General features: G+C 39.0%; 2 protein-coding genes across 3 annotated transcripts; both read right to left on the minus strand.

Moving 5' to 3' along the window:
• Window positions 1-97: 97 nt before the first annotated feature.
• On the minus strand, window positions 98-2,926 carry LOC131351135 (interferon-inducible GTPase 5-like). Its single transcript, XM_058386375.1, has 3 exons — window positions 2,789-2,926; window positions 1,137-1,695; window positions 98-895 (listed from the first exon to the last, which is right to left on the minus strand). The coding sequence occupies exons 2-3, from the start codon at window positions 1,693-1,695 to the stop codon at window positions 255-257; spliced, it is 1,200 nt and encodes a 399-aa protein (XP_058242358.1). The 5' UTR covers window positions 2,789-2,926; the 3' UTR covers window positions 98-254.
• A 2,649-nt stretch (window positions 2,927-5,575) lies between these two features.
• On the minus strand, window positions 5,576-10,313 carry LOC131346264 (interferon-gamma-inducible GTPase 10-like). Of its 2 annotated transcripts, none has more exons than XM_058379718.1 (3): window positions 9,832-10,133; window positions 7,837-8,790; window positions 5,576-7,250 (listed from the first exon to the last, which is right to left on the minus strand). In XM_058379718.1, the coding sequence occupies exons 2-3, from the start codon at window positions 8,767-8,769 to the stop codon at window positions 6,963-6,965; spliced, it is 1,221 nt and encodes a 406-aa protein (XP_058235701.1). In that variant the 5' UTR covers window positions 8,770-8,790; window positions 9,832-10,133; the 3' UTR covers window positions 5,576-6,962. The 2 variants fall into 2 exon arrangements, with proteins under 2 accessions (XP_058235701.1, XP_058235693.1); XM_058379710.1 differs by lacking the exon at window positions 9,832-10,133 and adding an exon at window positions 10,146-10,313 and having other exon boundaries at window positions 5,577-7,250.
• Window positions 10,314-12,970: the final 2,657 nt, after the last annotated feature.

Here is a 12,970-nt window from a genome sequence, read left to right on the forward strand (position 1 = left end):
ATGAACATCAGTACCTCAGTTTAGAGACGCGTGATGGCTTATTACATTGCCTTTGTTGCTGTTTAATAAATGCATTGAGGCACTAGAGGGTGATGTGCATTGTGCCTATTGAGAACCTTGTCAAGCCATCTGATAATGAGAAATTAAACAAAATGAATAAAAATTTAAATTCAATTTCTAATAGCATTTTTTTGTGAAAAGATTTTATGATGGAGCTTGAACATCACACTGCTTTAATTGTTAGACTTTAATTGTTAGACTTCTGTTTGCAAAGCTTCCATGAGCACATTGTGGGAATCTTCAGCGAGCTCATTAAGGCAATGCTGCAGCATGATGTAAATAGTAGCAAAAGACAGTGATCCAGACATGAGAGATCCCACAACAGGAATAAAGCCCAGAAAGTATTCTGCTGCTGATTCTACAGCAAAAAGACTTGAACTTGTCAGCAACCTAATAACCAGATCTTTGGTTATTTCTACTTTTAGAGGAGACTTCATCACAGCTTTTAGCTGATCTACTGACTTCCCTGATCTCTCAGAAAGCCTCTGTAAGGAAGCTGGGTCCAAACTGAATGCATTGTAATATTTCTTAAGCTCTACCACCAAGATGGCCACATCTGCACTGATTGATGCAGCTGCATTTAAAACAGGTATCGGCACAGCGGCAACTGAGGCAGAGAGCAGAGCCAACTTCCATATGTTCCTCTGCAGTGCCTTCTTTTTCCTCTCATTGATCTCCAGAGTGATGTTTGGAAGGGCCAGGATCAGTACATCTCTCTTGTGCTGGGGAAGTTCCCTCTCCATGGTCTCCTCAAAACGGTTGAAATCATAGAAATTGAATTCGAAACAAGAGATGAGGAAGACAGTGGGAGACTTTAGACCAATCTCTTCTAGCCCTAAGATGAAAAGTTAAACACACAATTAAAAAACCTAACTATTTTTTAAAAACAATATATTTTTTTATATAATATTTTTTTCAAATGATTATTCATCATGACACTGATCTAAACGGAAAAAATAATCAAAATATTAGCGTTAATTTTTACATTTTAATCCCTAATTATCATATATGTGTAAAAAACTTTAAGTAATAATATTAAATGAGTTAAGAGCATAATATTTTTTCTAAAAGTAAACCTTTAATGCAGTTCTCTCTGATTTTCTTCAGTGTCTCTTCTTCATTAAATGTCTTCTTCCGTTTTTCAGCCTCAATGTTGCTGTCAATCTTTGAGCGAACAAAATAAAACTTCTTGTTCATATTTAATATCTCTTTTCCCAGATTGGCGTGGCATTCTCTGAAACGGTCTGATGCTATGATGATGAAAAAATCATAACGTTCAAATTGAACTTGTTTGAGATATTCATCAGCTTTGAATCTTGGGGTTCCAATGCCAGGGAGATCCCATAATTTGACATTTGGGAATTTGGGATGAGGATAAGCAGTCGGCTCTGTAGTGGTCTCTACAACACCAGTTTCTGCAGAGCCTTCATCTTCATCCCCTAAACCCCTGAAGACATTGATAAATGTGGACTTTCCAGATCCAGACTCTCCCGTTACAGCAATGTTCAGTTCCACGCGGTCTTGTTGTTCAAAGTAATCCTTAATCTTGTCAACAGCTGACGGCAGATCTTCATTGGCTAGTGACCTTTTAATTTCTTCAAAATCAGCAGCATCAATAATGTCAAACTCATCCATCTTTAAAACAAACACAATATATGAAACATATAAACAGGTGCACATGTGTTATAGCAACAAACAAAACTCAAGTGAAAAGATAATAGAACTGTTTTTGGGAAAAGAAACAACAATAACTAATTTGCACACCTTTTTGATGGAGCATGGGATAACTCAGTCTGATAAAAACATGATATCATTTGGGCATCATTTGAAAAGATATGTTTGGCACAAAAACAATACATCTTTTCACCCAATGAACACTATACACACGGCAAGCATGGTGGAAGTAACATCATTCTGTGGGACTCAGGCCCTGGTCAACAAAGGAATAGCTTCAGAAGAAAAAGATCATTGTTTTAAAATGGATCAATCAGAGACCAGATCTAGATCCTATCAAAGATTGGTGAGATAACTTTAAGATAGCTGTGCACAAGAGATCCTCTCACAATTTGGTGAATAGGGGACCTAAGCCAAAATGCGGGAAATTGTAACACAAAGTGCTTTAATAAAGTGTTAGTTAACGGGTGTGCACACTTATGCAACAAGGTTATTATAAGTTTTTTTTTCTTTTTCTTATTATTTCCTGATCCTGAAGGGTTCATTTTGGAAAAATATTGACAAAATCTAAGAGATGAAAACCCACAACCTTAGGGATATAAGGCTATTTTTCTATTATGCCATTGTCAAAGCACATGAAAACTATAGTGCAGTGTCGCAGGTGACACAACCCTTAGTAGCAATAATAAACTGTTTCCAGTTTACCTGCACTATCCAGCAGACAAAGACTCTCTTCCAGTTTGATCAGTTCACCCTGTTTTACTGCTTCTTAATAGCAATGAAATCACCAGACTAGTTTATAGTTACATTTTCCCCATTTAATTTTCTTTTTTGTTACAGAGATGTCCTGTTTGTCTTCTGTGTACTGATTTAATTGATCAAAGTTTTTAAGTTGCTTTTTGCTGAAGGTTATGAGTTTCATTATGTCTTTATTTACTGCATTAATTCCATATTAAAAGCCTAGTTAGTTTCATTTAAATGTCACTTTGCTAAACAGATATACTGTTTAGGAATACTTTATAAAGGAACTGGTAAAAATGTAGCTTAATCTTACCTTTACAAAGGAGAAATGTTGAGCTATGTACAGGCAAATATGGTGTTGTGAGTAACGCAGACACTGCAAACTCCACTTTAGTTTCCTGAGTCTAACTGGAAAAGTCTCTCTCTCTCTCTCTCTCTCTCTCTCTCTCTCTCTCTCTCTCTGCGCATGCGCGGCGGAGAAGCGAGTGCGGCGTGTAGAGCGCGTAAGAGAGGTTGGCGTTTCGCTAATTGTTTCGGCACTAATTGAATTTTTTTTTTCCGGTTAATATATCGGGAATATTTATATACTTATTGTGTATATATATTGTGTGTGTGTGTGTGTGCGTGTGCGCGCGCGTGTATATAGTGTGTGTGTGTGTGCGCGCGCGCGTGTGCAGGTGTGTGTGAGTAGCGTGTCGGAAAACCATGGCTATGGTGGATCCGACCGCGAGGCAGTTTGAGAGTTTAACTCGCCGGAATGTTGTTTAGCTGTCGGTAACGTGGTGGGGCATGATAACATTGTCTCTGCCTCGAGAATGAACAGTGCTTTTGTGGTTTTTATGAATAATGTTGAAAAAGTGAGAAAACTGATTCAGAATGGAATAATGGTTAATAATGAGACAATATTGGTTTCTCCCCTCAGTTCCCCAGCCAAGAAGGTTATGTTGTCCAATGTCCCCCCTTTTATTTCTGACGAGACTATCGGTAAAGAGCTGTCTCGGTACAGGCGAATGTCTCCCCCATTAAGAAAAGTGTTTTAAATGTGGTAAAACAGGGCACATTGTTTGGGCATGCCTTGAGAGGCAGAGTGACCCCGGTATTTCTGAGCAACCGGCTGGGGTCTTTTCCCCTGTGGCTACAGTTCGGCTGGCTGCTGAGAGCCCCAGAGCTGCTGCTGCACCAGACCTGAAAGAGAGTGAGACCCAAGCCCAGCCTGCAGCCTGGAAGCCCACTGGAGCTATGCCAGCCACGAAAAAGCCATGCATGGCCGAACCGGCTGCAGAAGAGCTCGGTTCAACCGGACCGGATCGATAATTTTAGAGTCTTTCACTTATTTATGGAATTGTTTTAAATCTGAGAAGGCAGCTTTTAGCTCACTTTAGCAGTGGTGGGATGTGACTAAAACACAAACCAAATTTTGCCAACAGTACACTTTAAATGTTGCAAGAGACATTGTTAGATCTCTGAAAGCTCTGGAGATATTTCTGTATTACCTTATTCTGTATATTAGATATTATTCTGTATTAAGTTTTTACCATGGACTTTTTATAATCTGGAACGTTTTTAAAAAACAAAACAAAGACTATTGAACAGTACACTGGCTGCTGGAGGAGCCTCTGGTGTACGGTGGGCAACTGGACATCTCCAGTATCTCCAGTGCAGATCCCTGCACTGTCCAGAACTCTCATCTCCTCGGGCATTGTGATGCTCCAGAAGCTGGTGAACATCACAAGGACAGACTTGTCGAGGGCAGAGGACCTGGCAGCGCATGTGGGACTGCGGTCCTTGCGTGTTGTCAGTCAGCTCCCACATCGCTGGAGATCTGCACTAACACCAGAGGAGCGTGTTCAGCTGATGGACTACCAACATACAAAGACTGGTCCTAGAGAGGACAGACCCTTTCCCCAATGTGTGTGGTGTTATAAGAAAGTTTTGTGCTCTGATGCAGATGGAAAACTTAGCTTTGTAACTTAAACTAATCATCACTTATGTTTAAACTAATTTATTGACATTATTTTCCTTGGTGTTCACCTGGAGGAGGACCTCACTTGGTCACTCAACACCAGCTCCATCACCAGGAAAGCCCAGCAGGGAGGCTCATCTTCCACCTCCCATCCTGACCACCTTCTACAGAGGGACCATCGAGAGCATCCTGAGCAGCTGCATCACTGCCTGGTTTGGGAATTGCACCGTCTCGGACCGCAAGACCTTTCAGCGTATAGTGAGGAGATCATCATTGGAGTCTCTCTTCCCTCTATCACAGACATTTACTCCACACGCTGCATCCGCAAAGCTAACAGCATTGTGGATGATCCCACACACCCCTCACACACACTCTTCACCCTTCTGCCATCCGGTAAGAGGTACCGATCTGATCTCAGAGGAGAACTGAATTGTGCTGGACACGAACACACACACATACATAACACACACGCACAAAAAAAAGAAGAACTGGACTGTGCTGGACATAGTCAGACACACACACACTAAATTGTCCTGTTTGCACGCACATGCCACTTTACATTTATATATATTTATATTAATCCTGTTTACGTGTCGCTTTAATATCCGCAATCACTGTATACACTGTTCTTTGCACATTGTCTTGTTCATTGCACAAAGTCGGCCTATATGTTGTTTGTCTGCACTGTCTTGTCTTGTCTTGTCTTGTCTCGTCTCGTCTTCCTGTGCACTTCTGTTGTATGTCTAGTTCTTAAATACTGCACATTAAGTATAGTTTAATTTTTTTAGTTTAATTTTAATTTTTAAATTATAGTTTAATTTTTTTTTATCTCTGTCATAGCTCTATGTTTGCCTGCGTCACTGTACTTTGCCTGTGTTATGTGTAGCACCTCTGGTCTAGGAGGAACGTTGTTTCACTTCACTGTGTACTGCATCTGCTATATATGGTTGAAGTGACAATAAAGCTACTTTGACTTTGACTTTTAATACGTATTTATTTATTTTTTTAAGTCACTCTGATTTCTATGATATGCGACTTGTGTAAAAAAAGCTTTGTAAATGTCAAAAGTCTCTCTCTCTCTCTCTCTCTCTCTCTCAATGAAACCGAAACTATCTCTGATAAGCGCTCTCGTCTGTTGAATAAATATTTACATAATTTGATTTAATAAGTTCTCATGTCAGCGGCTCCGGTTCATCAAACCAACCCAGAACCTGAGGATCTATTGATGAACAAGAGAAAATGTTCAGAGACAAGTTGTTGTCTTTACACCAGGCTGTTAGCTGTTGCACCTCCTCTCTGTATGCTGACTCGTTGTTCTTGCTGATGAGACCCACCACGGGCGTGTCATGGGCGAACTTGATGATGTGGTTCAAGCTGTGCATTGCTGCACAGTCGTGAGTCAGCAGAGTGAACAGCAGTTGGCTGAACAAACAGCCCTAAGGGGCCCCAGTGCTCAGTGTGCTGGTGCTGGAGATGCTGTTCCAGTTCCGGACTGACTGAGGTCTCCCAAGTCAGGAACCCCAAGATCCAGTTGCAGAGGGAGGTGTTCAGGCCTAGCAGGCTCAGCTTCTCAATCAGGTGCTGATGGATGATTTTACTGAATGCTGAACTAAAGTCTATGACCAGCATTCAAACGTGAGTCCTTATTGTCCAGGGGTGTGATGGACAGATGGAGGGTTGTGTTGATGACACAGGGTTTGTCATACCATATGGAGAAAATGAAAAGCAATTTTACAATAGTGTAATAATGAGTTAAACAGTAAACGGAAAGTATTAACAAACAGCACATTTAGGTTTTTATAGTTTTATAGCACCTTTCATAGTTACATTTAATAGTTACAATCACAATTAAAGGTCAAGTCAAGTCAAGAAGCTTTTATTGTCTTAAGACTATGAGTCTTCAGCACAGAGCAGTTTGCATTTTGTTTGTTTCTCAGTAGCATGAACATTTTTTTGACTTTAAAAATTCAAGAGACAAAAAAACACTAACTAAGGAACTAACTTGATGGAAGGAAAGCACTGCTATTGACAAAGGCTAAATAAAGATCTTCTATGGGAAAACTTCACCATATGCTTTATGTTTTACATTGTTAAACAGCAATATTTTTATTATCATATAAAATTATGTGGGGAATCCACCATAAAAGTCTCTCTTAATGATCTGAAGTGCATTGCAGCAAAAAATATTCAGTTTTTATTAGGATTATAGCTGTTATACTGAGGAACCACATATCTCCCCAGTATTCCACAACATTGAGTATGATTACAAATGGAAAAATATACAAAAAACTTCCACCAATGGCAAAGTGCTGTGAATTGGAATGTGTTCCAGGCCTACACATCTACCAATGCTCTTGTGGCTAAATCGGCAAATCCCAACAGCATTGCTGCAAAGCCTTCCGAGAAGAGTGAAGGTTATTACAACAACAGAGGGGATGTTTATTAGGTTTGAAAGATGTACAGTACTGCTGTGTTTTCATTCCAGTATGAGCCAACAGAGCCTTCATGGCCTTAAACTGTAGAATCAGAGAACTTCACTGGAATCATTAAGAGAAAAATGTTTAGAGTCAAATAGTGATTTCTGTATCACTCTTTCTCCATCTTCACTCAACTCCTTTACAGCAGATTTCAGCAGGACGTATGAAGCCACAAAGGAAATTCCACCTGCAATGACAGAGCCCAGAATTGGGACTTTGTTCTCCAGATAATTAGCCATCAGTTGATGTCCTGTAGCTACATGTTTTAGCAAGTCTTCCACTTCCTGTGCTGACAGCCCTTTACCAAAGGTGGACCTTACTTCACTCTGAAGTTTCTGCAGAAAATCACATGGAAGGAAATTGTTAGAATTCATGAAAGATTTGTGTTATTAGTAAAAGATGATTATGTGAGTAATGTTAAAAAGATGCAACTCGTCTTTAAGACAATTTGGCTTGGACATTTATTTAAAGCAGCTTCAAAACTAGACAGGATATTGGATATTTGAATTTGACTCACAAAGCAGTAGCCCAATGTCTTCGGTCACTACCACAACCTTATTTAAGCCTTGAAAAGTCAATGGCAAAATATAAAGAATGCTGAGAATACTATAACTGAACTAACATTTATTGCTGTGTTTGAGGTAAAATCAGTATCTGCAGGTTTCAGAATAACTGCCAGCCCAACACAAAAAAGGTATCTGTAACTACCTAAACCAATTCAGTAACTAAAAATGGAGATTTTTTTCTACACTTTTACATAGGATTCGTGTATATTTTTGATGTATGGATATTATTCACTCCATAATTCCCTTTTCCCTCCAGACACTGCAATATTGCAAAGTTTTGAATGAAGGTTTTATGTAGATTATAATAGGAAAATAAAAGAGTAGTGAGAAATTAAAAAGATACAATGTACTGTACCTCTTGTGAAATCCCTGTTATATTAGACAGTCGATGAAGAGATTTTGCATCTAGACAGAATGTCTGTTGATAATATTTTAAAGTCTCCATGAGTTTGGGAACAATGGGATTGTAAGTGGCACCCCTCGTGACACTGCTCAAGGATGCCACGATTGCTTTCTTCCACACATCCTGAGCTAGTGCCTCCCGTTTGCCTTGTATTAAAGATGCACTCAGGTTGGGTAGTGACAAGAGCAGGGCATGCCGCTTATGTCCCTCCAGCTCCTCCAGCAAGGTCATCTGGAGTGCAGGGAAGTCATAGCACTGTGGGTGAAAGCAGGAGAGTAGGAAAACCCGTGGTTGTTCCACCTGACCATTTCTCAGATTTTTTTCACAGTCTAAACGGAGAAGGTTCAAGACAGCATCGTCTGACAAACCTCTCTGACTCCTGCGCCGAGCATTTGCCTCCAAGTCTCGATCCACTTTGTTCCTGATGAAATAAAACTTCTTTTGAGCTTGCATTATGCATTTAGCCAGTGCAGAATGGTACTCTTGAAACCTGTCAGATGTGACAATAATGAAAAAGTCATATTTTAGGAGGCCAACATCCTCCAAGTAGGTTCTAGGATGAAAAGAGGGAGTCCCAATCCCTGGCAGGTCCCACAGCAAGACATTACTAGCAGTAGGATGTGAGTATACTAAGGCCTTCTGAGTGGTTTCTATTACACCTGTCTGTGCTGCTTCAGGTTCCTCATCAGAAATCCCAAGGAAAGCATTGATGAACGAAGACTTGCCTGCACCTGACTCTCCTGTAACAGCAATGTTCAGAGTCACAGAGTTCATCTGTGTAAGCATGCCTTCCACTTGTGCCACAACATCGGTGGCCACGCGGGAGTGCAGAACGCTGGTCATCTCATTCACCTCTGCTTCACTTATTCCAAACATGGATGCCATGATAATGCTGAATGGATAAAACTGTGTGCCAAATAACAAAAAAGAAATGAAATGAAACCACACTGGGAACAAAATGGTTTAAAAGCTGATATCACACTGTGACAACAGATTACCTCACAAGCATTTTACAAAATCTATATTTTTGTTTCTCACCTAAATAGCTAATTACATAATCAAAACAGAACTGAACATCGGTATCTTCATAAAAAAATAGTATTATAGTTTTTAGTGGGTTTTTTTTAATTACTATTATTATTATTATATTTCAATGTTTTTGTCATATTTCCAAAATGATCCCTTCTCTAAGTATGGAAAAGGTCCAGGATATAAAACGATTTGAAATCATAGTCCATTCTAACATATTAACCTCCAAAGTTAAGAAAGATGTTTATTAATTAGACTTTTTTAGTAGCTAAGGACATGTCCAATCCAACTATCCAGTCATTCAAAGAAACCCTTTTCTACAAGTCTAAGAGTGTAAACGTGCAGAAGATGAACAACACACAAAATTTGAATAGCATCAGCAAGCATATAGGACAATGGTGGTGGTACTGATTAAATACTGAATAATCATATATTTTGTTTTTCAGGTTTGTATTAGAGTATAAAATTGAAAGTAACTGATTAGATTTTGGACAACAATTACATCAAGAGCAGAACAATTATTGTCATGGACCTTGCGCTATGCTATCTGACTAACTCACAAATTCAACTTTCTGAAATGGACCTCCTTATTTCCAGCATCCTTAGACTAAGTCCACAGAGTGTCCAACAGAAGCTAGAAGTGCAGTGTTACCTAGCTGAATATCACATTCATTTGTTTGTTTGTGTTGCCTTAGTGTTTTCATGTTTAGGTGTGATAAGTAATATCATGAAGACTGTAGTAATCCCAAGCTACAAAATCCAGCCTGGTCTGACCAGCTAGCAGCTGCTAAAACAGGTTTCCTGATTTCTTTCTTTCTTTCTTTCTTTCTTTCTTTCTTTCTTTCAGGTTTCAAATTCTTTGTCATCTTTTATTTCTACACTAAAATGATCAATACTTGTTTAAAATTTTTTAATTACCTTGCTCTTTTGTTGCTTTCTTAACAGCTAAGATGTTGTATTAGTTAGCAATAATAAACTGTTTCCATCTACCAGCCCTTCCCTATGGACAAATATGGCCTACAAGTTTGATCAGTTCAGCCAGTTTTGCTGCTACACATCTTTTTTCTTTGTCATCTCTTTTGTTTCTCTTTTGTACAGTATATGTAGTTACTTCCTTCTAAAACCTTGTTAGTTTCATTTTAATTCAGTGTCATGTTACTCAAAAATCAAACAGACATATTGTGTAGAAATACTTTATATAGGAACTGGTAAAAAAGGTAGTTTAATCTTACCTTTACAAAGGAGAGTAAATACCACAAAATCTGTCCCTCAGAAATGCTCCAATACACCGACAGGTAAATATGATGTGAGTAAAGCAGACAAGTGCTAACTCCACCCAGGGTTTCTCTCTCTCTTGCTCTCTCTCTCTCACTCTCTCTCTCTCTCTATCTCTGTGTGTGTGTGTGTGTGTGAGAGAGAGAGAGAGAGAGAGAGAGAGAGAGAAACCGAAACTATGCTGAGCAGCAAAATGGCAGTTTTGCTTTTTTTGTATCCTGTGAAACTCCCTAATTGTGTCTTATCTTGTGTCATAAACTTGTTGTGTGTCTTTAATAATAATTCTGTGGTGTTATTGTCATCCAGAGTGCCCTCACATGTTGACGGTCTGTCATAAAGTTTTGTTTGCTGATTGTGTAGTGATTATGTAGATGATGTTGCTGCATAAAATGTGCAACTAACAGTACTATAATACATTATATAACTGGATTATATGACAACATAACAAATATTGTTCAAAGTAACTGAACATTTGTATTATGCAGCAAATTACAAGGTTCAAAGCTGAAGGTTCTTTTTCTGCCACGTACAATGTAATGTAATGTAAATGCTTTCCTTATTTCCACATTGCAAGAACAAGAACAAAAAAACTGAGTTAACTAAGTTAAACTAAACTAAGACATAAACACACGTAATAAAATGTATATAAATATATAATAATAAAAAACAATATGCATATGTAATACTGTCAAGAGTTACTAGGACAGTTCCTTGTCAGACCACCAGGGGGTCCTAGCAAGTGGTTTAAGTTATATATCTCTGTTATTCCCGCGTGGGCGATGCCACGCCCTTTCCTAAAGAGTTTTCCCACGTTCTCACCTCTCCCTTGTTTCCCCTTGATATGCTGCTCTATATATGTCTGTCCTCGTATGCCGTAATTAAGGCCGGACGTTGGGTTATTCAGATTTTTATGGCAGGGTCCTGTTTTGTTTAGGTTATCTAAGTTTCCATGTGTTTCTGTTAAGTTTAATGTAAATTGTGTTTGTCTTTGTTTTGTTAAAGAAAAGCAGTACAGAGCTCCCTGCGCTCGGGTTTGCTCTGCTATTACGGGCGATCGAGCTTGCGGCGGAGATTCAGGTTCGAGCCCCGCCATCGACGGCTTCCGTCCCCGTTCGTTAAAAATAGTTTATGTAAGAAAATGTAATATGAATAAAAGAAATATAATATATCTAAAATAAAGAGTAAAATCAATACCTAGACCACGAAACTTGGGCTCTGTAACATTAACATAAGAGTTTACTTCGATCGTCCAGAAGGGGGAAGCATCAGCCCATATGTTAGACTGTTGCAAACGTGCAGCCACATGTGGTAATATGATTTCAACATGCTACTATTGTACTGATAACAGAGGTACAGTGACACTGATAGATTTAGCAAAACTTATTTTTGTTAAATATGTGCAACTCTGCATCAAAATGTTTTAAAGTTAGTTTTTTATTTGCTACTCTGTATTTTCTTCATGTACTGTTTATTGTGTTTAAAACTGAAGTCACTCTGGCAAAACTGTCAGAAAAAGAGAAGTTCAAACTCTTAATCACTTTTCATTGCTTCTACACAAAATGCATTGAATGACCATATCTTGTGAAATCCATGAACTGTTTTTGTCATTCATACTCCACCACTTGCAGAACATTAGATATTTGCAGGACATATTGTTCAAAATGCTCCCTGCTGTTAGTGATATTAGGTCAGTGTGTTATGAGTGACAGTGTATGCTTGCTGAGTGAGAATTGCCAACAAACCTACTTCTATGCTTGTATACTAGACATGTATGAAGTGTTTTGGTGGCTTGTGTCAGTTTTGGAAATAAGATTAACTGTTTGGCCAAGATTCATGAACATGTACCCATTCACCAAGTTATACGGTATACACTGACCAGGCATAACATTATGACCACCTTCCTAATTCCTAATATTCTGTTGGCCCCCCCTTTTGCTGCCAAAACAGCCATGACCCGTCATGCAAAGGTGTATTCTGACACCTTTCTATCAGAACCAGTATTAACTTCTTCAGCAATTTAAGCAACAGTATCTTGTCTGTTGGATCGGACCACACGGGTCAGCCTTCACTCCCCAAATGCATCAGTGAGCCTTGGCCATGAACCTGTCGCTGGTTCACCACTGTTACTTCCTTGGACCACTTTTGATAGATACTGACCACTGCTGACCTGGAACACCCCACAAGAGCTGCAGTTTTGGAGATGCTCTGATTCAGTCATCTAGCCATCACAATTTGGCCCTTGTCAAACTCACTCAAATCTTTACCCTTGTCCATTTTTCCTGTTTCTAACACATTCACTTTGATGACAAATTGTTCACCTGCTGCCTAATATATCCCACCCACTAACAGGTGCCACGATGAGGAGATAATCAGTGTTATTCACGTCACCTGTCAGTGCTCATAATGTTATGCCTGATCAGTGTATGTATTCAGTTTTATGTATATACTTTGTCATTGGACTTAATAATATCTGAATCTATTAAACTAATATAGTGTATACTAAATACATAAATGTTTCCAACCCTAGAACAGACTGACATCCCATTCATGGTTTATTCCCCACTTGACACCCTGCATTTCTGGGATACCCTCTGGATCCACTGCACCCCGAAGTACAATAGCTTAATCTTTAACAGGAATTAATTGTTTAAATATTGTTTAAATTAAATCGTTCCATAAGGGCATCACACTGGCACAGCGGGTAGCACTGCAATCTCACAAGTCTAGGGTCCCTGACCTAGATAAAGCAGTTACTGAATATGAATGTTTGAATGATTTTTCC

The sequence above is a fragment of the Hemibagrus wyckioides genome, linkage group LG03 (genome assembly GCF_019097595.1).
Source record: "Hemibagrus wyckioides isolate EC202008001 linkage group LG03, SWU_Hwy_1.0, whole genome shotgun sequence".
Taxonomy (NCBI): domain Eukaryota; kingdom Metazoa; phylum Chordata; class Actinopteri; order Siluriformes; family Bagridae; genus Hemibagrus; species Hemibagrus wyckioides.

What these genes read in the sequence shown, in the direction of transcription:
- LOC131351135 (XM_058386375.1), bottom strand. Translation starts at nt 1,695, where the DNA reads ATGGATGAGTTTGACATTATTGATGCTGCTGATTTTGAAGAAATTAAA. An exon ending in CAGAGAGAACTGCATTAAAG is followed by an intron (nt 896 to 1,136) that starts GTTTACTTTTAG and finishes TTTTCATCTTAG; the next exon opens with GGCTAGAAGAGATTGGTCTA.
- LOC131346264 (XM_058379718.1), bottom strand. Translation starts at nt 8,769, where the DNA reads ATGGCATCCATGTTTGGAATAAGTGAAGCAGAGGTGAATGAGATGACC. An exon ending in TAACAGGGATTTCACAAGAG is followed by an intron (nt 7,251 to 7,836) that starts GTACAGTACATT and finishes GATTTTCTGCAG; the next exon opens with AAACTTCAGAGTGAAGTAAG.